Here is a 22,756-nt window from a genome sequence, read left to right as displayed (position 1 = left end):
AAAATTGTGCCACAACACTAGTTAACTTCTTCATTACCGTTTTCAGGATTCAAAAACAGGACATTACATTGTTTGGCAAAGCTGTAACCACATATTTTATAATTACTTTCTTACCCCCTTTGGTGAAGAACTTAAAAGTCCACCCATTAACTCTGTTACTTAGACGTTCTTGAACGAATCCAAAAACTTGCACCTTGGAATCTCCATGCTCTCCAGGATACTCAAATATGACCCCATACCTTCTAAATTCTGTATGCCTAGAATATCTCGTAGTTCCTGCCTTGTGGTTTCTACAATTTTGTGTCCAAATTGAATCGATGATTTTTTGAAATTTATTTGTTGTCCCGAAACTCCTTCATATTCCTTCAGAATCCTTAGAATTGTCTGACATTCCTCCCGTTGAGCTTTGCAAAAGAAAAGACTATCATATGCAAATAGCAAATGAGAAATTGGAGGACAAGCCCTAGCAACCTTTATACCCGTTAGTTGATTATTTCGCTCTGCCTTTTTAATATTCACGACCAATGTTTGCGTACACATAATAAACAAGTAAGGGGATAGAGGATCCCTTGTCGTAGTCTCCGATGTGGTATTATATGTCCCTTTGGTTGACCATTTAATAAAACCCTATACTGAACCGAGGAAATACATTCTATCATTAAGAAACTACCATTATAGCTAAAAAATTAGGAAATTCTTAACTAAAGTCCTTAGCTAAAATTTATTAGTTAAATAGTTATTAAAGTGAACTTAAGAAACTTTATGGGTTTCTAGGGAAAATGATGCTCTTACGTTTCTAGAGTTACTAGTTATTAATTTTAATTTGTTTACGATTTATTATGTATGATTTTTATTTGTACAAAGCTTTGGCGGTCATGTTGTGGCATATGGTTCAAAGACATTTTGTATGGTTGATAAACAAGTTTCTCAAAATTATTTTGAAAGGTAATAATATGGGTTGAGAAAGCCACATACAAATTTATTGAAAAGATTGAAAATATATTTAATTTAATCAAGTACAAATTAATATTTTTGGAACCGATAACCTGATTAGTATCTAAAATCGAAACTATATCGAGTTCAACCGGTTTTAGACATGTAACTAAATCCGAACCGAGTCCGACTAAATCTGAACCGAATCCGACTTAAACTTTTATAATATCGGAATGGTACTTAAATTCATAAATTCGAAAAAACACACGAAATCTAAATCCAAACTGAAATATAATTGGGACACCAATTACCCAACCCTCAGTTTTTAGTATTGTAAATCCTTTTGTAACCTACTGAACTATAAACTTAAAAACTACTGTACAATATATATATATTTAATGTAATTTTTCGTAAAGAAAACAAAAGTAAAAGAGAGATGGGAGAGAAGGCGTGGGGGCGCATCACACACGAAAGCAGCGCTAAACGACACAATCAACCTGCCCTTTGCCTAAAGAGAGTTTATTCTCACTGTCACTTTCTATTGAGAAGACAATGACGCCGGAAACTTCAGAGGCGGAGCGATGGTGCGTCGTCACCGGCGGCAGAGGATTCGCGGCCAGACACCTCGTCGAAATGCTCGTACGCTACGAGATGTTCCTCGTCCGAATCGCCGATTTAGCCCCGGCGATTCAGCTCGATCCCCAGGAACAGAGCGGAGTCCTCGGCGAGGCAATGAGATCTGGCCGCGTTCAATACGTATCAGCTGATCTCCGCGATAAATCTCAAGTCGTCAAAGGTAATCTTTTCTTAAACTTTGTTTGTTTTGATTCCTGATCGTGGTGGATCGATCATTGGAACAGCTTTTAAGGGAGCGGAGGTGGTGTTCCACATGGCAGCTCCGGATTCGTCTATCAATAATCACCAGCTTCAGTACTCGGTTAATGTTCAAGGTTACTTTTATTAGAAACTCTTGCAACATTTTGTTACTTTTGTCATGTTTAATGCAAATTTTTTAATCTTACAGGGACGAAAAACGTGATTGATGCTTGTGTCAATACTGGAGTGAAAAGGCTTATCTATACGAGCTCTCCTAGCGTCGTCTTTGATGGTGTTCATGGTATTTTGAATGGTAGTGAATCCATGGCTTACCCATCCAAGGTATTACTATTAATGTGACTGGATAGTAATTCTTAATGCTTGTTTTAGGAGCCTGGTTGGTTGGCTTTAATATAATCCTTTCTTCGTTTCAGCACAATGATTCGTATTCAGCAACTAAAGCTGAAGGAGAAGCGTTGATCATGAATGCGAATGGAAGTAATGGACTACTCACGTGCTGCATACGTCCCAGCAGCATTTTTGGTCCCGGTGATAGATTGTTGGTTCCCTCACTTGTTGCTGCTGCTCGCGCTGGAAAATCAAAGGTTGCATTTTTTTTTTTCTTTATCTATCTATCTCGTTGCCCCCTTTTTTTTTTTTCTCATGTTTACTTTCCTCTTTATCTCTTCACTTGATACTTTTGTTATTCCCACAAAGGCAAACAACAGCCCATAAGATTCCCTTTGAAACTCATGCTCTTGCTATAAATTTAAAGATTTGACACTTTATTCTGTACTGACTCACTGGAAGAACCAGTTTGATTCACACGGGATGGAGAACAAACATACTATAAAAGAAATAACTTTGAATTATTTCAGTTATAAAATGTTTAGTTTGTTTTACAGTGAAAATTGGGTATTGACTTGGCAGAGTTTGTTCATTTGAAGCTTTAAGCTATAAATCTTGAGAGACTGAAATTTCTATGTCTAGACAGCCCTAGGGATGTGAGATTTTCTCTGGAAACTTAAACCAGGTTATGTAGTGCAATAGCCTAACATGAGATGCAAATTGCTGATGAGGAAAGCATTATTCGTATGAGTACTTGAGAAATGACCTATGGGAATAGTTTCCTGATTGCATGGTGTGGTATTCGTTCCTAGTAGAGAAATATGGCTGTGCATAGTAGGATTTTTTTTTCTCTGCCATTGTGTCTTTGGTTTCTGCGAGTCATATGTATTGGATTTTTCTAGAATTGGTGTACTGTTGGATTCATGTTCATTGGACTTTCTTCTTTGACATAAAACTTTGTCTTATGTGACTGCTTTAATGTCCAGTTTATCATAGGTGATGGGAATAATCTCTACGATTTCACTTACGTTGAAAATGTTGCTCATGCCCATGTTTGTGCTGAGCGTGCTCTAGCTTCAGGAGGAGATGTTTCTACAAAAGCCTCAGGCCAGGTATTTGTTTTTCGCTGCAACTCTTTAATTATGTGGTCTCATTAGTTTTCGAGCTCTATATATGTCTAGAATAAGGGTTGTCTTTTGGTAAAAAAACTGAATTAGGAAGGCATTCTTGTGTAGCATTTTGGCATACCTAATGCATCCGGATCAGAAGCTGTTTTCACTCTAATATTATGTGAACTTTAAAAGAGCCCTGCTGTTTTGATTTTTTTTCTCCCTCATTACTGTTGTGTTTAGTTGAGAAACGGGTTTGGTTGTTTACACATTTCTTCAGTGAATATGATTAACATTTTATCTGCCGTATTCGAATTATAGTTAATTTTATGATTTTTTTAATTAGTTAAGGTGTGTAGTCATATAGTTTTTTAATTTATGATGTTGTAGGAAAATCCTAGTTGTGGGCTGACCTGACATGTAATGGATTTACAGGCATATTTCATTACCAACATGGAGCCAATTAAATTTTGGGAATTTATGTCACAGCTTCTTGAAGGACTTGGCTATGAGAGGTACTGTATTTTGCTATTTTATTTGGGTTCGTATCTAGTCAGATCCTTCCTGCACAATGGAGAGGAGAAAGACAAATCCCGGTTTCAATTTTTTAAATGTTTTTACATTAGTTGTTTAGTTGACCTCGACAGTAATTTCCTTTAAAGTTTGCTTTGTGGGTAACTTGTGAAATGAAGAGGATTGAGATAGATGTGATTATCAAAAGGCATTATTTTCAGAAGATAAGCTATTTCAGCAAGAGATAAGAAAACAGTGAGCGTCTTAAGTTTGATCTCGGATATTTGTCTGATATCTGATATAGAGAGAGATATTGCTTGTACAAGAGAATAACAAAACTAAAATTACTGGATATATTCAATGAATTTATGTTTACATTTTTGTGCCTGACATTTTTTTCTGATATTGTTTCATTGTAAACCATCTTCTTTGGGGATATAGTTTTCTGGCATTATTAGAATAAAATTTAGGCCAGTCTTATGTAAAAGGAATACACTGAACCAAACCATATCTTGTACTGCCCTTACGAACTTATTATATCTTGCAGGCCAAGTATAAAAATCCCTGCGTTTGTCATGATGCCGATTGCATATGTGGTTGAATTAATATATAAATTGTTGGGACCATATGGGATGAAAGTACCACAACTAACGCCTTCAAGAGTTAGGCTGCTCTCGTGCAGCAGAACTTTTGATTGCACAAAAGCAAAGGATCGGCTAGGCTATGCTCCTGTTGTGCCACTTCAGGTTATACAATATTTTGATATGCAAGAGAGGTGTATTTGTTTCATCTTTATTCTATTGCTACTGGGTCTGGATATATCATAATATATAATGCATGACTCGATGATCTTGCAGGAAGGTATACGGAGGACTATAGATTCATTCTCTCATCTTACAGCTGGAAGTCAATCCAAAAGAGAGGGCCTATCCAAGGCGTCTAGGATCCTTGGAGGTGGAAAGGGTATGGACATATATATCAATTAGCATGCTCGTGCTCTCATCATATTGTCTCTCACATTATAAGACAACACAGTCTTATATTTTTGAAATGCATCAAATTATTTGATGATCATCTGCACGGCTTTCCTCGTAATGATTTTGTTAAGTTGCTAGAAACCATATTATTGTGAAAAAAGGCTTAGGATGTATTTTCAGATGCCCCGACATTGATTCGTTTATTACACGTTAACGTTACATATTGAGAATGCTGATTGCTGAGATGATCCTGCAGTTGCTGATACACTGCTTTGGAAAGATTTAAAGCAGACGCTCACAGCCGTACTCATTCTTGTTAGTATCTATTATAACTTCGTTGCAACTGGATCTACCATCATCACTGCTCTTTCAAAGGCTCTATTGGTATCATCAGTATTTTTGTTCCTCCATGGCATTCTACCAGAAAAAATGTAAGATCCTTGTTATGCCTACTTTTGATATATATTCTTATTATATGTAAATATGAACTGCCTTGATCCAGTTCTTTGTTAGCCCATCATGTTCATTTTCATTATAATATTTTTCAGTTTGAATATATCGTATCATGTTCATGTCTCAGTAGGACAGAAAGTTTCATGACAAGCATTCTGGAACATCTAAGAAATTGCTGTCTGCTCAGATTATTAACAACTGAATGTATATATATGTATATGCTTTATTTGCAGATTTGGCTATACAATTGAAAAGATTCCTGCATCGAAGTTTCACGTTTCGAAAGACACGTCACATCACCTCTCATTGTCAGTGGTAACCTCATGGAACACAACTGTTAAAGCTCTAAAATCTCTTTGCCAGGGGAATGATTGGAGCTTCTTTCTCAAGGTATTTTTTTTTTCCTTGAACTAGTTAATCTCTGGCAAGTTTTTGGTCTTAGATATCTCGATCCCAACTAAATTTGGTTGAGAAACTTATCCTTGTTAGTAATGTTTCTAATATCGTAGGTTGTCTTCGTTTTGTTAATAATGAGTTTCGCTGGAGCCGTATCTCTTCACAGCATATTTGTTATAGGTACTCATCTAAGTCTAGTTCTTTCTACTACATGCCAGCATTAATGGTTTTATGAAAAATTAATGTTCTTTCAACAATATCTAGTGTTGTTGTTTTTTGTGTTCGACAGGATTTCCCATTGCCTTCATTGCTTTTCTCGTGTACGAAAAGAAAGAGCAAGAGATCGACTCTGTAATGTTGGGTTTTAAATCATTCGCATGCAAGCGGAAAAACGAGGTGTCTGAGAAACTGTTTGGAAGCAAGAAATATGACTAAGAATCTTTTTTTTTTCCTGTGCCAAGAATTTTTGTACTATTCTTTTTTGTCCAACAACCTTTAACTCCGGTTTGAAAATTTATTTCATGTATTTGTCGCTCCCACTCTCTTTTACCCATTACTAATCTCGTTATGGGTTATTTCATTGGTATGCTCTGAATGTCGGCAAAAAAAAATCGCGTTATTATCATTTTATCAAGTCGATTTCTGGGGTCTCATAGAAGTTTGATGTTTAATTCATCAATAGAATAAAATGTTCCCAAAATTCAAGGTGCGCAGATTCAGGTTTCACTTGCCTGCAAATCTTAGACTACATCAACAGACATCATCAGGTATAAGTTTCTTGATGACGTGAAGATCTATAGTAGACCCATTGTGTTTCACAATAACCAGATGCTTGCTTGCTGCTTTTTTGTCTCCACCACAGGAGGACTTGCCTGATCATGAAATAGAGGTTGCGATTCTCAAGGCACGCAGACCGTCTCAAAACAGTATATTGCAACAAAGAGGCATCAGACGATGGATACATGATTTTCCCAAGAATAGAGTTACTAGGAAGCAGTAAATGAATGTTTCCAAATGCTTAAGCGTGTCAATGGAGAGCTTGAGCAAGAAATGCTTGTTGAATACAAATATTCTATTACATTTTGCCTCATGAAATCAAAGACTTAAAATCATGATAGACACTGAATCTAACAGAACTACAAAATATAAGCATTTCCGGAAGAAAGGAATGTATATATAGAGTAAAACTGTAAAAGCATAGAGAATCAACAAAACATCAGATAAAGCCCCACAAAAAGATAACAGTAAGAGAGGTCTGGTTGATCCTCTAATGCTATAAAAAGAGTATTTTTCTTAACAAAACCTAAAACATTTTAGCATAAGCCTTTCCTTCTTGCCTTCATCTCTTTTTTTTTCTTTGTACTTCATTTTCAGATACTCTCTCTCCCTGACTTCCCATGTACAGAACAGATACAACAAAATGAATAGCGTGGTCGTTTTTTTTATTTTTTTGCTTTTCCTTTCCGGTTGTGTTCCTATATAAGCAGATGGTCAGTATATGATGACTCTAAGGAGACCAGCCTGAGGCTCGGAGAAGTCAAGGCCTTCTTCTTCGAGAAGGTAGCGCTGTACAGCAACAGGGAGTCTAGCCAGCGTGCGGGAGCCCCTTGTGTGGTGGCCAGTCCCTACGCATATGTAAACCTGAAGCCTCTCTTGTGTTGCTCGAGCTGTGCTCCTCAACACGCCCAGCTCGTGCTTCAACACCTGAAGTGCTTCGCTAACATGTAGCCCGTGCAAGTCTATCATTCTTTCGCTCCCTCTACTGTTGTTCCCTTGACCCACCGGGTTCCTGTGTATTGCTCGTACGGCAGGGTTAGAACAGAGATAAGACAAACATAACAGTTTTGTTATTATGTTAATGGGTAAAAAGCAGAGAGACTCTTGTGTTTTGAGATTAAAGAAGTCAAAACCTCTGACGATAAATGGCTTCTTGAGCTTTGCCATGAGCAGCCTTCATCTGCATGTTATGCATCTGTCCCTTGGCGCTTAGATCTTTAGCTAAGGCCTTATTGCCCACAAGGTATGCTTGCCGTGCCTAGGCTCAACCACAAAGCAACATCAAATAATGATTAATACAGAACCGTATTTAAATTATTCAACCCGGTGAGAAAGAGCTGAAACTATCATCTAAAACTTGCAGATAAAGACACTTTTATTCACTACTGAAAAAGTATGAGCAAAAGAGAGAGAGATCAAATACAACTTCCAGCTACACAACAGAAAGTGAATACAGGAAAAGTAGAGGTCAAATAAATGAGAAAAAAAAATGCCATTCCAAAGTATTTATACCTGTTCGAAGTATACATTCCGAAGACGAGCATAGTCACGTGCTTCCCCGCGCAAGTCAGAATACAGATTCCCTGCAATTTACATCCAATCAGATAACAACATATGTAGTATATATAGGGTGGTAAAGTTTTGTTGAAAAGGGGGGAGATATACCAACTGCGTCCCCGGTCTCCAGCCAGGCGACAGGAGCAGCTCGATTTGAGGACAGCTTATCAGAATATATACTCCTCCCAGGTCCACGCCCACTCCCAGCATGAAAATTTCTGCTTGAGCCGCCAATAGATGAGTCTCCTGAACCGTTTCCTTCATATTTCCACAGGCCAGTATCTTGGGATGCTAACTTCTTGACTGCAGAAACATAATCTGGCTTGAAGAAAAACATATTATCCTTTCCAGCAGATTGGTAATGGTGATTCCCTGTTTGTTGCATATCATCAAACTGTGCAGGGCTAGTTGATGAGATGCTAAGGGCAGGAAAATCCATGGGCGTAAGATTAGGAGCCGGAGCAGGAGCAGGAATCTTAGGCCTCATGTTCTGATTCATACCATTATCCACTTGTAGCTGCAGTAGAAACATGCAAGTTAAATAACCAAATCACTCGAATGATTATACACGATAGCAAAAAAAAAAAAAAGGACATCGACATTCAATAACTTAAAAATTCAATTGCATCTACATTGAACCATCACAACGCAGGTAACAATCAAAAAGAAAGCTAAGGAGAATACCTCAAGCTGAGTAAGCATCTCAACGGTCAACTGCAAATCACACCCATTAGCAAAATAAACTTCTGCAAGACTCTCAGCAGCAAACCCAGGGAACTGAGAAGCGAGAAACTCCACAGGGTTCACCTCCATTTCCCCTATACTTGGATTCTCGGAAACCATGAATCGACCAAAAGGGTTTCTTCTCTCCCTGTCATCATTACCACCAAGAAGCTGCTTCTCAGCACTCATAATCTGCTTATCCCAAGGCTTTGGACTGAAACTCTGATCTTCCCCGAACGAGGAGATGGGATATCTACTCTTGTCCGACAAGTTATGCCCATGTGGTTGGTCAGAAAACACAAACCCTCCTCCTCCTCCACCTCCACTAGGAGAAGGAAAGTTCTCAGCGTCATACAAGGACAAGCCAGCTAGTGACAAACTCCCAGAAGCACCATAAGAAGTGTCATCTTGAGTAGTCATAAGCTTGAAATCTGGAGTGATATCATCAGGAAGCTGGTGACTCCAGAACTGGCGCGCTTCTTCATCTGAATGACGCGATGCAGATGACTCCGACCGGTCCAGAACAGAGCTGGAGGAAGCTAAAAGTCTTGGTGTCGTAGCATCCAAGTTGTTTGTAGTAGTAGGTCCAGCGGAGGATGAAGGAGAGCGTAGAGTAAACGGAACAAACTCAGCAGCATGAGGGTTTAAAGTTGTTGGCTTTAGCTTTGGATCACTTGACGGGGTCGTTGCTTTCTTGCCTAAGTTCATATCGAAATTTAAAATGAGACACAACGATTAACTGCTTTGTGTTTTTTTTTTAGCCAAAACCTGCAAAAGAATAACCTTTTATCACTACTACTCGAATGTTACCCAAGAAAAGAAACAAAAAAACATAAATCAAATATTTACAAGGAAAGAAAAAGATAAACACTTTCAGTTCATATAAGTCAAAGGCATTGAAGCTTTTAATTTATAAATAAATAAATAAATAAATAAATAAATAAATCTCAAGTGTTTCGTAGGAGACAAACGCAATTAATTAGCTTCAAATCTGAGACTCAACTACAATAACTGAATCGTTAGTGAAATTAAAAACCAAGAAAGTGGAAGAAAGTCGCGAATCAAGATGAGAAAATAAATCAGAAACCTTTGAGGAAGAGAAAGAGTGGATCCATGGAAGAGAGGAAAACACACGAGATTCAGGAGTAAAAGGCTGCGGAAAACGAGAGAGATAACTTTTTCCAAGGGGGAGTTTTGTGGCTTTTAAAAAGTAATACCTAGGGATTCGAGCTTTGGGTAAGCGTCGTCGTCGTCTTCTCTAATCTCTAATAGTCTCTCTCTCTCTTTCGTTCGCGTGTGTTTGGCTCAGGATGTAGCACCTACGACCACCACAAGATTATCGTATCTAAGACACACCCCCAACCTTGTGCCCCTCTCTCGATTTTGACCTTCCTTTTTTTTTTTTTTCCCTTCTAATCTTTGTTTTAATCTATACTATTAAAACAAATATTTAACACTATGTAATTAGTTTTTTGAACAACAAGATTAGAAGGCTACCAAAAAAAAAAAGGAACAACAAGATTAGAAGGAAAAAAAAAGATTGAGTGTTTTAATTGTATAGATTTTTTTTTTTAATGAGAAACAACGATACCTGATTTTTCCCCTTCTAATCTTGGTTTAATCTTACTATATAAAATCTAACATTATTTTTATTCTACACAAATATTCTTAAAACAAAAAAAATAAATGTTTAAATACAACTCTATTTATTAACAAAATTAATAAACATCCGCCCCAAATAATAACAATATTTTATTTTCCCTCATTTAAAAGAAATATGAACTTAGAAAACTACATTTCAAAATATGTAACAAATGTATCCACCATATTTTAACATCAGCTTTCCTACTAAATAATTTAGACCATTTTCAAGTTTTGGTCACAAAAATTGATCACGAATAAATAAATGACCAAAATGTTTCATTTAATAAGTAAAATGATACTAATACCATAGATATAAAAAATAATAAAAAAATATATTTTTTTATAGTTTTAGATTATATGTTTTCAATTTCGAACTTTTTTATAATTTTTTTTTTGTAATTTAAAAATACTTTTTGAAACTATTTTAAAAATTTTTATTTTCAAATTTTTAATATTTATTTTTTATTTTATAAAATTTTAAATCTCAATCTCAAATCCCCACCCCGTAACTCTAAATCATATGGTTTGGATTAGTTAACCCTAGGGGTATAAATGTATATTTACCTTTTTAATGTCCTTTTTATGGTCTATTTTTATAACTAAAACTTTTTTAGTACTATCTTAAGGTATTTCTCAATAATTTATCATACATAACAAATAATATTTACAAAAGTTATTGTATCTTACTACTTTTAGCATAAACAGTTTCTCTAATATTTTGATAAAACTGTATCTCATATAAATGCACATAACACAATCATGGACAGATTTACACGTAGTGCTCTGAGTATTTTTTGCTATTTTTATATATTAATTTTATACTTTAAGTTTGGTTATCCGAAACGGGTGGTTGCTTATACACAGTTTATAATTATTGTTGTAAAATAAATATCCCATGTAAGTAAAATTGTTTTTTAATGGAATCTATAAAAATTTCTTTGGATTTTGGTCTAAACAAGTTTGGAATATAATTAAGATCGATCAAAAATGGTATGGGTTTAAATAAAACGGATATGTCTATTTTAGATTTCACAACGCAAAATATCCCGCACTTTTAAAACGCCAATTAAAATCAAATATTTCATTAGTTTCCATCTTCGATCTTCATCACACTTTATTAATTATTAAATATGTACTATTTCAACCGTGCTTTAAATGTTGACAATATTTTTTACCAAAATTAATTTAATGAAATTAACTTATTATATTTTTATACCAATTTCATTTTTTGTCTAAAACCGTCATCTGTATTTAAGCTGAAATGCATGATTTTAAAAATATAGTATATTCAATTTGTTTGATTTTATAATTTATTATAATAAAAACTTTTCTTGCTAAATGATTTTCATACTTTGCCTATGTGTACTTTCTACAAAATGTTTCTTTAAAAATGTGACAAGGCATAGTATAATTTTTTTTTTGTCAGCAACATAAAGAAACGCATGTGACAAGGCATACTATAAATGATAATATGATATATGACATAAACAATTACATTTAATGTTAATTTATATTTACGGTAACAAATTTAGACTGTATTAATAACTCATATATCATTCATTAAAATAAATCTATTTAAATATGACAATACTTTATACTTTACAAATTCGAAAATTATTTAGTTCTATTTTTTATGATTATAAAATTTTTACTACTATTTTTTAAAAAAATTTCTACAATTTTTGTTTTAAAAATTATAATTTTTAATCATAATATCATTAGTTTCCTTTATATATCTACAAATTTTAGAAATACTGTTTAGTTTTACTTTTGAATAATTTTAATATCAAAAATATTTTTCTTAATTTTCTACAAGTTGATTTAATATATTTTAGCAAAAATAAACAGATAAAAATATATCTAAAATTATAATTTTACATATATAGATAGATATTCTTAAATATAATTTAAAATAAACAAAATTATTCATTTTATTTTAATTTTATGTTTATAGCTTAATCAAAACTTATATTAAAATATTGGTAAGAAAATAAGAAAATCTAAAATATTAATAATTTTTGAAAATATAATTTTTTTATTACTGAATATGGTGTACAAAAACACCTAGTTTACAAAATAATGGTTAAGAATAATATCTTTTATGTATTTCATAATATCTTTTACCTATTTCATAACGTAAATATGATAGAATTTTATCTTTTACCATGGCAGATAAAGTTATAATCTGCGCATTATTAACAAACTTCTACACGAAGATTGTGTGTTCTCTCTATCATTGTTAACAAAATTCTAACTACAGTTCGGTTTTATCGGACTATCCGCCCCTTCCGGTTTACTTCCCGAATACTTCTGTTTATCAAAACATGAACTTTTTTTTTTGGAAGAAGAGAAACGTGGCCTCTGTGGAACTACTTATTGAGACTTTTTCGTGGATCTTATGGTACATTTGGAAGGCTCGCAATGATAAATTTTTCAATGGTAAAGATATCTTCCCTCTGGTTACCCTCCAACTAGCTTCCCTTGAATCTGAATGTTGGAGGAAAGCGAATTTACTTGAGGAGGGAGAAGAAGAGGAGCAACATCCTGTTCTGTCGCTGGTTTCGAATCTTCCTGTGGACGCCCAACGTCCGATCTGCCAAATCGATGCATCATGGATCGATAATAGCACGGTTAGTGGCTTAGGGTGGTTCTACAAGGATCAAATGGGAGTCAAAATATTTGGACTGCAAGGTTGCAGGAAAAGCCTACCAGCTCTCCATGCAGAGATGGAAGGACTCATATGGGTGATGTCCTGTTTACGAGAGTTACAGTACATCGTGATTCATATCGAGACAGACTGTTCCGATCTGGTGGACATGATTGCTAACCCTACTGACTGGCCGGCTATTGCCTCCGAGTTAGTTTCCTTCCGACTTCTACGAGCCGGCTTCTTGGAGTTCAGTATCGGCCGTATACCGAGGACAAGAAATTCTCGTGCAGATTCTCTCGCCAAGGAGGCAAGATGTAGCGGTGTTCTCTTTTCCCATATAGATCAGACTCAGTTGGACAGAGCGTCTCTTCCGAACGACTCAAACCCGACTACCACTTGATCTTAGAAGATGGACGTCGACAAAAAAAAATTTACAGTTTCTTGTTCCGGTGTGTTTCCGGTGGAACAGCCGGCTAGAGTTTCGTCGATGACTTCCTGACTAGTGAAGATTGGTGGGTACTTCAATCGTGGGAGTGTGTCCCTACCACGCTATCCGTTCAAAACGTGGAGATGTGTTTGAGTCGGCCGCCGCTTTTCTCAGTTTTTTTTTGGATGTGCCTACATAAGAACCGTAATCCAAATCCGACCTGAAAGAAGGGCGTCGGATCCGTTACCGATCCTTTAAAAAACCTGATCAAGTTTCATCTCACGATACTTTGGAGTTTGGACCCTGGGTTTGGTTCAGTTTAAACCGATAATCGAACTGCAACCCGAAGTAAACCAAACATATACACACATATACATAATTGTGTATACATAACACACGTGTTACAAGTTTCGAGTTGACCAATTCTGCAAAAAATCTTAATTTTGGAAACTCTCATCATCAAATCACGAACAAATCAAGATTTTGTGTAAATATGACATGAAAAACAAAGTAAAATGATGAAAATTGGTTAAGAAGAGAATAGCCGTAGTTTGTGGTTACATAAGTAAAATCCCTAATGTAGAATAACGTAGATGACTTAAAAAACTACATTTAATTTTTTTTTGATAAAAATGAAAAACCCTACTAAACTGGAGTCGGACCCGTACTGGGTCAAGAAATAAGACGAGCCTAAACCAATACACCAACTTATCCTTATGATCTATACTATTAAAACATAAGGTCTTTTTTAAGGTGCCTTTCTGTTTCAATAATATTTACAGATCTTTGCCACCGATTAATTTTAAACTATGCATTTTAATTATTTTTATTATTCACGAAATCCTTTTATTCCAACAAACAATATATTTCCGTTTTTCTCTATCCCTTTCAACTAAATAATTTTTGACATAATTAAAAAATTTTGTGATCTGGAACAAGAGATCATCGCAGATTTGCGGATTTCAAGTTAAGCGTTTTGTAAGAGGTGATTACGAAGGTGATTTGTCTTAGGGTTCGGAGAAGTGGATGAAGGTTTTGCGACTTGATTTTCATCTTGCTAGAAAACCCTTTAGTGGCTTCTCTAATGGTGGTTCTGAATTCAAGATGGAGACGTTGATCCCTGCTGCACTAACAAGTTTCAAGTTCACAAAAAAAAATCAAAAGAGAGGGAAGATTAAGCACTGACTGATTAACATAAATATATCTGTCTTTTTATTTATCCGAGAACTCCTTTGTGGTTTTGTTGACATTTGGTCGGTGTTGGTGATTTGTAGGGTCTGGGTTTGAAGAATCTTGGGAATACATATTTTCTGAATTATGTATCGCAATTTTAGACATACACTGAGTGCTTAGATGCTTACTTTCTAGATGTTGGCAATGTGAAACGCTGTATGTTGCATTTATAAGCTGGTTTGATTAATTGCTTGGCTTGGTGGGTCTTTTATTCAGTGTCTAATTGGATGTTCTCATGAAAACGTTTGTGTAGTCCATGTGACTGGGTTTTGTGCTTTATGTGCAATTCAGAGGCATGTTAGGACGGCTCTTTAAGCTCCTGGCAGAATAGCAGCACCAAGTCTCAAACTTAGGAGGTACACTTTTGTAATATTTTGTAAAATAAATACGTAAGATAATCATATCTTTCTGGAAAGAGATGCTCTTCACGGCGATACTATAAATTGTACATCTATGCGTTATGTACGTCAGTACTGTTCTCATCCAGAGCTCATAGATTTCACCTTTGGCAAGAGATCTCTGTCCTTGCAGGATCTTCTTTGAGGAATGAGATGTGTCATTGTCAAAAAGGCCGAAATGATGAAAACAATGTAAGTTATCTTTTTTTTTTTAAATGTTCTAAAGGAATTTATATAATTTCATAAATAGGGGACTGATTCATTGTCATTGATTTTTTCTTGATTAATTACTACTCTGATAGATAACAGAGCTAAAGATGTTACAAGTATTTCCAACGGATCTTTGCTTGAGACTCTTAAAGTTTTTGAATTCCAAAATTCACTTAGAAGTTTAGGTGGAGAAGTGGTGGCTTTTGACCAAAATCCTTGGTCTAATGGTTGCAGGATTTTCACAAAAATTCCATTGGATGTCGATCATATGCTTTAATTGGAGGATAACAATCAATAAACACCTCAGCTTTTGTCTATCATTTTCATAAGGTTTTTTTGTTTCACTCATATATTTCTGTACCTCTCAGCTTTCCTGATGTTAAAGAGCATGAAACTTCAGCAGTTGATTACACAGCAGGGGACATGATCTTTTTTACTGTGATTCCCCATGCCTCCAAGGCTCTATCTGCAGTAGAAGAGAGTGATAGGACATGAAATGCCATGAAAAGAGGATGACAAAGAAGATGAGCATGATGAAGAACATTTTCACTAACCTGGGGTAGAACTAAATTATAAACATCATAGAGTTTTACCTCTATTAACTGAGCCGTGGAAAAGTCTGTAAACATGAACATGTTTGGTTTGACCAATTCGGTGACATTTGTCCATGGCTTGTAAGGCCATTCGAGAGTTTTGAATCAGGAACCCCACAGGAAAAAAAAATTTATTAATAAAATTTTCTAAATAACAAAGTTTCCTAAAACTACTCAACGAAATCAGTTACGATATACAACCCCCGCATCCGGTTTACAATAACCCGAACGGGTCCTATTTTTGTAAATTAGAAAAACTAAAATCAAATCGAATACTAAATGGGTATCTGGTTATCTAAAATATAATAATATATTAATATATATATAATTTAATTTATAAATAAAAATATCTAAAGCCTCGAATTACATGAATTAACTGATTTTTTCAGGTTTTTAGGTTTAATTTGGGATTTTTAGATTTCTGTCAAATTTTTGGGTTTCAACCTAAATTAACCCCAAACTTTTTTTTTTAATTTGGTTCACTTCGGGGTTTATCGATGGTAAAACCCCGATTCAAACCCAACATTACCCAAACTGATCTGATCCGAAAAATGTGGTTCATGAACGGGTCTGAAACACCTAACCCCTATAACTTGAAAACCGAATAATCTGAACCGACACAAATTTAAAACTCGAATGAACATCATTATAAGACGTCAAAATTAATTTGATCTCAGTTATAGATGTCAAAACTGAAATAGTAAAATTCAAACCAAAAAATTAATAACTTTCAAATTGAAAAATTTAACCATATAGTCAAAGCGCGGATCAAAATCTAGTATTTCTTTAAAACCAAATGTATATATAAAAAAGAACATAAAAGCCCTAAAACTTTTTTTGTATTTTACTTCGGTATAATCCGACCCGAACCGAAAATACCCAAAAGCCAATGATATATGATTACTTACAAGTTTTAGGATGCAATACAAAATATATCTGAACCAAAGTGTTATTATTTGAATCTGATTCGTACAAATAAAATTTTAATGGAACATAGGAGCGTAAACCCGAAAACCCGAAAACCCGAAAACCCAAAAATCTCAAGCTGTGCATTTTGGACCTCGTGTTGCTTTCACTTTTTTGCCCTGTTGGGCCTGTTGTCTTTAGTTTCTTGGGTTTATATGCTCGTTTTGTATGACAAAAAAAAAAATATCTTTTACCATAGGTAACGCTTTCTTATCTCGACGAGACACATCTTTTCAAACATTGACCAAAACAAGACCTTTCGGCGCAGTTTCGTCTGTCCCTTCCTTTGCTAAACATTTTCCTTGCTTTGACCTCTTTTCTTAAAAAAGAAAAAGAAAGAAAAATCAAATTAATTGGTTATTTGTATTTACGCAAATACGCATCGAGATATGAGTGTGTGTAATACAAATACTATCCAAAAGGAGAGAGAGAGGAACGTTAAAGCAAGGAAAGAAGAACAAGAGGAGAAGCACAAGTACTACTCTCTCTGCTCTCTTCTCAGATTTTGTTTCCTTCTCCTCAGCTCTTTGTTTTGTTTTCTTCAGCTTCTTAATTTTGATATTTGCCTTTTCTGCAAGCTTTGTTTCTTTGTTTTTTTATTAACTCAGATCTTGTCCTGTCGTGTTTGGAGCGTCTTTCAGGATTAGGGGTTTGTAGATCAGTCAGTTGCTGCTTAATTTGATGGAATCTTAGCTTCTGTTATTGAGATTGACCATTTATCTAACTTCTTACAACTTTTCCTGAAGAAATCGGCTAGGTTCTGTAGATTCCTAGTTATATTGATCTTTTTTTGGGATCTGTAATTCAATAAATTGTTTGTTTATGAGTGAAACTTTGTTGTATTTTGGAATGGTGATCAAAAAGGGATTCATAAGCATTTTCATTTAGTAGGTAGGCGCTGCTGCCCTGCTACGAGAGACAACTAATCAAGAAGCTGAAGTCTAATTATTCTTTTAGCTAGTGGGATTATAAAAAAAAAAAGAGAATATATATAGATCATGGGCTTACTCTGCAGTAGAAGTCGACATCATACAGAAGATACCGACGAGAATGCACAGGTTCCATTCCCATATATATATATATATATGCATAAGATTAGAGAGCATTACTTAGTCAAATCTTGAAACCTTTGTTTTCTTATAAATATCTTCAGGCTGCTGAAATCGAAAGACGGATAGAGCAAGAAGCAAAGGCTGAAAAACATATTCGGAAGCTTCTCCTACTTGGTATGTGGTCCTTGATTCATTGTATTCTTCTTATGCATGTCAATCAATCAGAGACAAACTATTCTGTTTTTTATTAGTCAATTAGCCTTTGTATTAATGTCCTTATAACTGACTGATCTTTTTGTAAAGGTGCTGGAGAATCAGGAAAGTCTACTATTTTTAAGCAGGCAAGTAGTGACAAAAGGAAAATTGTTTCTAGTGTAGTACTTACCTCAACTATTTACAAGTTTTGGGTGCTAACTTTGCAGATAAAACTTCTCTTCCAAACTGGATTCGATGAAGGAGAACTGAAGAGCTATGTTCCGGTCATCCATGCCAATGTCTATCAGACTATAAAAGTATGTACAAAAATATACTTGAAGAGACCTCTCTATAAGAGGGACAAATGTTTCTGTAGCTTATTATTCTCTGGTATCGTGGTTGACCAGTTATTGCATGACGGAACCAAGGAGTTTGCTCAAAATGAAACTGATCCTGCAAAATATACGCTATCCTATGAAAATATGGTATGCTGAGCTGTTTTTTTTTTGGTTACATTTAGATTTTCCAATAAAATATATGCCAAGTCACCTTATTATTATCAGGCCATTGGGGAGAAACTATCTGAAATTGGAGCTAGGTTAGACTATCCGTGTCTTACCAAGGACCTCGCCGAGGGAATAGAAACACTATGGAATGATCCTGCTATCCAGGTGTGTGTTTGCGTGCACGTTTTCTTCACCTCCTTTGCAAGCCAAGTTTGCGATGTTGTTTTGATTTTTTTGTAGGAAACATGTTCTCGTGGTAATGAGCTTCAAGTTCCCGATTGTACTAAATATCTGATGGAGAACTTGAAGAGACTTTCAGATGTCAACTATATTCCAACCAAGGTATCTTAATTATTCAATTTTGTGTTGATTAAAAAATATTTGAAGCAAATGATTTTAACCGTAATTAGGATTGGATCAAGTTATTAACAAACAGTAGCTTTTTTTTTTTTTTTTGCTTTTCATGTCAGTCATTGGTACACATTTTTTTGGTATGTTGGTGTTTCAGGAGGATGTACTGTATGCGAGAGTTCGCACAACTGGTGTCGTGGAGATACAGTTCAGGTGCCAACTACTTAGTATTAACTCTTGTTTGCATGTTTGATTTGGCGTTTCTATGCTGCTGTTCATGTGTTGCTGCTTAAAATTGATGATTAATTTTCTGATAAGACCTAAGTTTTAACTCTGGGTTTGATTAGCCTAGGCGGTTTGTAGCTTCTTCTTCTTTGGTAAACTGAATAAAAGGTGTTTACCACGGGACTAAACCTTGATTTACGATGCAGCCCCGTGGGAGAAAATAAGAAAAGTGGCGAAGTGTACCGATTGTTTGACGTGGGTGGACAGAGAAATGAGAGAAGGAAATGGATTCATCTGTTTGAAGGTGTTACTGCTGTGATATTCTGTGCTGCTATCAGCGAGTTAAGCTCCATTTCATTATTTAATTTTTTTTTTTTGTATATTTGTTGCTGCCCAACTCACAACAGAGTTTTTTTTGGTCATCATAGGTACGACCAAACACTATTTGAGGACGAGCAGAAAAACAGGATGATGGAGACCAAAGAACTGTTCGACTGGGTCTTGAAACAGCCCTGTTTCGAGGTTTCTTTTGACCCTTTATTTAATCTTATTATCGGTTTAAATTTTTTGAAAGAGTACTTGTAGCCAATGCTTTTGTTCTCTTATGCAGAAAACATCCATCATGCTTTTCCTCAACAAGTTTGACATATTTGAGAAGAAGGTTCTTGATGTAAGTAAGAGCTGAAGAATATATTCTCATTTGTGCAAGCAGGACTTTTGGTTTTAACAAATGCTTTTTTATAGGTTCCGTTGAATGTTTGCGAGTGGTTCAGAGATTACCAACCAGTTTCGAGTGGGAAACAAGAGATTGAGCATGCATACGAGTAAGGCTTGTTTTCATTTTAGTCAAGTTAATACTCTGTAATCTCTCTGACCTTGTGATTTTCGACACAATGAAAGGTTTGTGAAGAAGAAATTTGAGGAATTATATTACCAGAACACTGCGCCGGATCGCGTGGACAGGGTGTTTAAGATCTACAGGACGACGGCTTTGGATCAGAAGCTTGTGAAGAAAACGTTCAAGCTTGTAGATGAGACTCTAAGAAGGAGAAACCTATTGGAGGCTGGTCTTTTATGATTTACTTATTTTGTTACTCCAGTAAATTACCTATTTTGTGTTTTAAAAAAACATTTATTTTTAAGAAACTGAATGACCCTAATTGTTCTGTCTGGATTCTGGAGAAGTACATGTGGTTCAAAATTCGATGTGTTTTTTATTCTTATTATTACTCCCTCCGTTACATTTTAAATGTTGCTGTGGGTTCGTGCACACAGATTAAAGAAACAATTAATTTTGTATATTTCCTATACAAAAATACAATTAACCTACATAACTATTCATATTTCAACCAATAAAAAAATAAATTGCTAAATAAAATTAATAAATTTTGCATTGAAAGTTGAAAACGACATTTATTTTGTAACGAAAAAATTTCTCTGCAACGACACTTAATATAAAACGGATGGAGTATTATTGTTTTGTCAATCAACTGTTTTATATACATTCGGTCAAACTGATCATATCCAAGTACATCCAACCCACAGCCACATATGATTGTGTTCTTTGGTTAGGAACATTTTGTGCAATGCGATCAGCCTCTATTGGTTGTTTTCACGTCTATTAGCACCCTCCACCATTCAGTTCCTGCCAAAACTTTCATAATCTCCAAACTCTGAAATTTAAACAGAGGCCATGTCTTTGGTCTTGTCACCAATCCAACCACACACACATCATTAATAGCAAAGATCACCTTGTTAATCCTGTGACTTTCCATACCATTAACCGCCCACAAGAAAGCTTCAAACCTCCCTTCCTGTCTCGATTCAATGTTAGACATAGCTCTTCAGCTCTGCATAAAACTTGCCATGAACCAAAATTCTGCTTCTTCCTTCGCTCTGGCCAATATATTTCCATGGAACTGCTATTTTTTCCTTCAAAGCACACTCCATTTCTGTTTTTCCATAAAAACCCATATAAACCAAGGATAGACTCTTTTGATTTCAGTGGGAATATTGAGCATGCCTTTCATTCCCATTAGAAAAATCAGTGTTCGAATATTGGGAGTCATTAAACCCAAACAGATCAGAAGATGGGATGTTTGCCCCAACGCCCACAGTTGCCGGGCAACTGAGCATGTGAACAGTATATGATTAACCGATTCTTCTCTGTTACCACATCTCTGACAAACTGTATCCAGTTTCACCCCTCGTTTCTTGAGTAGTTCTGTTGCCGGAATGACATTGTTCAAAGCTCTCCAAATAAATGATCTAACACTTAGCATTTGTCTTTACTTTTCATATTCTTATTCGAATTTGACTAAACAATTCAATCTCTTGTATGAAAGCTTATTCCAACAAGCAATACGAATAAATCTTTAGATATCCATTTGCGTGATTCTAACTCATAATTTTTTTTTTTTTTGTTCAAATCTAACTCATAAATTTTAGTTTGCTAAATTTACTTAAGTTTATTTGTGTGTGTTTAAGGTCCCACACTAGAGAGAGCGAAATAAAAAAAAATTGAATAGTAATTGAGAGAGAGAGAGAGAGAGAGGAAAAATAGAGCGAACATAAATTTTTGTTTTAACTTAAAATTCATTCTTTTTTTTTTATTTTCCTAATGTAAAAGTACAAAAACAAAGAATATTTAAATCAAACATAAAGATAATCATAAACTAAATAAAAAAAGTTCAAATAATAATGAGTTATTAGATGTGTTATGGGGTTGTAATTTTGTATCTAGTTTACTAAACCTTAAAATGGATTAAAAATATTAAAATGGATTTTAGTTTCACAAATTCTTTCTTAATTAGGGCTATTCCGCTAATTTCTATTAGATTTTTTTTAACAACATTTTCTCTTAGATTTATGATTACTTTTACCATATATACTATCACACATTTGAAATGGGTTGCAATCTGAACATTAATAATTACTATATTTAAAATAGGATGCACTCATCAATTATTTATGACTGTATAAAAACTGTAAAGCTACAAAAAGAGTTGTGTTATATGTGTTGCATTATCATATTAATTAATATGTTTTAATATGTATTTTTTTGTGCTGCATGTATTTGATCAAACTAAATCTAGATTAAAATAGCTATTTTAAATAAAAAATAAAAAATTTCCTCCAAATACAGTAGAAACTCTATAAATTAATACTCGATAACTTAATAAATACTATAATTAATAAAAAAATCAGTCCCGAGTAGGGCCGGTTGAAAATATGACATAAATCGATAAAGTAATAAGATAATAATATTTTAGAAAATCTTATGTAAATATATGGTCCCGTTGAAATCATCGATTAGTAATTTTTGTATATATACATTTTATATAAGTACAAAAAACAATTGTATTATTTTCTTTATTTCACAATAGAATTATCCCTATATTTTCTTAACATTTCAATATTTTTTTGCTTATATTTAGGAAAATTGTATCTAAACCACACTTAAATTTTATAAACAATATTTATATACACCAGATAATACAATAAAAAAACTTGAAAGTCAAATTTAAATTTTTAATTAGTGCATATACGGTAAATAAATTATTTTGTGTCATAAAATAAGATATTTTAAAATAAAAAAAATCCAGAAAAAAGGAAACTTTTTGTAAATTAATAATTCTATAAATTAATAAAATATCATAGTCCCAACATTATTAATTTACATAATTTTTACTATAGTATCTACG

The 22,756-nt window shown here is 34.4% G+C and overlaps 3 protein-coding genes and 1 long non-coding RNA gene across 20 annotated transcripts; 3 read left to right on the top strand and 1 right to left on the bottom strand.

The window, feature by feature from the left end:
• The first annotated feature begins 1,326 nt into the window (after positions 1 to 1,326).
• On the top strand, positions 1,327 to 6,125 carry LOC106414952 (3beta-hydroxysteroid-dehydrogenase/decarboxylase). 3 transcript variants are annotated; one of them, XM_013855542.3, is made up of 12 exons: positions 1,327 to 1,729; positions 1,794 to 1,883; positions 1,958 to 2,091; positions 2,184 to 2,354; positions 3,084 to 3,209; positions 3,642 to 3,721; positions 4,267 to 4,465; positions 4,577 to 4,682; positions 4,953 to 5,127; positions 5,383 to 5,539; positions 5,659 to 5,725; positions 5,810 to 6,125. In XM_013855542.3, the coding sequence occupies exons 1-12, from the start codon at positions 1,486 to 1,488 to the stop codon at positions 5,911 to 5,913; spliced, it is 1,653 nt and encodes a 550-aa protein (XP_013710996.1). In that variant the 5' UTR covers positions 1,327 to 1,485; the 3' UTR covers positions 5,914 to 6,125. The 3 variants fall into 3 exon arrangements, with proteins under 3 accessions (XP_013710996.1, XP_013710997.1, XP_013710995.1); XM_013855541.3 differs by having other exon boundaries at positions 1,342 to 1,729; positions 5,835 to 6,125; XM_013855543.3 differs by lacking the exon at positions 5,659 to 5,725 and having other exon boundaries at positions 1,330 to 1,729; positions 5,835 to 6,125.
• A 459-nt stretch (positions 6,126 to 6,584) lies between these two features.
• Positions 6,585 to 10,021, bottom strand: LOC106415512 (polyadenylate-binding protein-interacting protein 7). Of its 5 annotated transcripts, none has more exons than XM_013856253.3 (6): positions 9,820 to 10,021; positions 8,564 to 9,370; positions 7,988 to 8,396; positions 7,835 to 7,905; positions 7,456 to 7,580; positions 6,585 to 7,334 (listed from the first exon to the last, which is right to left on the bottom strand). In XM_013856253.3, the coding sequence occupies exons 2-6, from the start codon at positions 9,308 to 9,310 to the stop codon at positions 7,037 to 7,039; spliced, it is 1,650 nt and encodes a 549-aa protein (XP_013711707.2). In that variant the 5' UTR covers positions 9,311 to 9,370; positions 9,820 to 10,021; the 3' UTR covers positions 6,585 to 7,036. The 5 variants fall into 5 exon arrangements, with proteins under 5 accessions (XP_013711707.2, XP_048620943.1, XP_013711706.2 ...); XM_048764986.1 differs by having other exon boundaries at positions 8,564 to 9,358; positions 9,688 to 10,011; XM_013856252.3 differs by having other exon boundaries at positions 9,690 to 10,011.
• Positions 10,022 to 13,735: 3,714 nt separating this feature from the next.
• Positions 13,736 to 15,930, top strand: LOC106412452. Of its 2 annotated transcripts, XR_007327185.1 has the most exons (3): positions 14,025 to 14,320; positions 14,356 to 15,146; positions 15,399 to 15,930. It is a non-coding gene; the product is annotated as an uncharacterized LOC106412452 (long non-coding RNA). The 2 variants fall into 2 exon arrangements; XR_001282613.3 differs by having other exon boundaries at positions 13,736 to 15,146.
• A 1,023-nt stretch (positions 15,931 to 16,953) lies between these two features.
• LOC106416165 (guanine nucleotide-binding protein alpha-1 subunit-like) lies at positions 16,954 to 20,278 on the top strand. Of its 10 annotated transcripts, none has more exons than XM_013856998.3 (14): positions 16,957 to 17,198; positions 17,612 to 17,781; positions 17,877 to 17,949; positions 18,079 to 18,116; positions 18,198 to 18,287; positions 18,378 to 18,455; positions 18,534 to 18,641; positions 18,717 to 18,818; positions 18,985 to 19,040; positions 19,259 to 19,393; positions 19,481 to 19,574; positions 19,663 to 19,722; positions 19,797 to 19,876; positions 19,953 to 20,278. In XM_013856998.3, exons 2-14 carry the CDS (start codon positions 17,722 to 17,724, stop codon positions 20,128 to 20,130), a joined length of 1,152 nt encoding a protein of 383 aa, XP_013712452.2. In that variant the 5' UTR covers positions 16,957 to 17,198; positions 17,612 to 17,721; the 3' UTR covers positions 20,131 to 20,278. The 10 variants fall into 10 exon arrangements, with proteins under 10 accessions (XP_048620936.1, XP_048620939.1, XP_013712452.2 ...); XM_013856999.3 differs by having other exon boundaries at positions 16,975 to 17,198; positions 17,615 to 17,781; XM_048764982.1 differs by having other exon boundaries at positions 16,955 to 17,198; positions 19,259 to 19,574.
• The last annotated feature ends 2,478 nt before the right edge of the window (positions 20,279 to 22,756 follow it).

This window comes from Brassica napus, chromosome C8, assembly GCF_020379485.1.
Source record: "Brassica napus cultivar Da-Ae chromosome C8, Da-Ae, whole genome shotgun sequence".
Classification (NCBI taxonomy): domain Eukaryota; kingdom Viridiplantae; phylum Streptophyta; class Magnoliopsida; order Brassicales; family Brassicaceae; genus Brassica; species Brassica napus.
The sequence above is the reverse complement of the archived record's forward strand: the minus strand, read 5'-3'. Positions and strand labels throughout refer to the sequence as shown.

Bases quoted from the DNA above. Each gene is read 5' to 3' on its own strand.
- LOC106414952 (XM_013855541.3), top strand. From the start codon at position 1,486: ATGACGCCGGAAACTTCAGAGGCGGAGCGATGGTGCGTCGTCACCGGC. The intron at 1,730-1,793 runs GTAATCTTTTCT...TCATTGGAACAG, and splicing joins TAAATCTCAAGTCGTCAAAG to CTTTTAAGGGAGCGGAGGTG. The intron at 4,466-4,576 runs GTTATACAATAT...ATGATCTTGCAG, and splicing joins CTCCTGTTGTGCCACTTCAG to GAAGGTATACGGAGGACTAT.
- LOC106415512 (XM_013856253.3), bottom strand. From the start codon at position 9,310: ATGAACTTAGGCAAGAAAGCAACGACCCCGTCAAGTGATCCAAAGCTA. The intron at 7,906-7,987 runs GTATATCTCCCC...TGTAAATTGCAG, and splicing joins GGAGACCGGGGACGCAGTTG to GGAATCTGTATTCTGACTTG. The intron at 7,335-7,455 runs GTTTTGACTTCT...AGCAATACACAG, and splicing joins GAAGCCATTTATCGTCAGAG to GAACCCGGTGGGTCAAGGGA.
- LOC106416165 (XM_048764979.1), top strand. From the start codon at position 17,722: ATGGGCTTACTCTGCAGTAGAAGTCGACATCATACAGAAGATACCGAC. The intron at 18,456-18,533 runs GTATGCTGAGCT...TATTATTATCAG, and splicing joins CGCTATCCTATGAAAATATG to GCCATTGGGGAGAAACTATC. The intron at 19,575-19,662 runs GTTTCTTTTGAC...TCTCTTATGCAG, and splicing joins TGAAACAGCCCTGTTTCGAG to AAAACATCCATCATGCTTTT.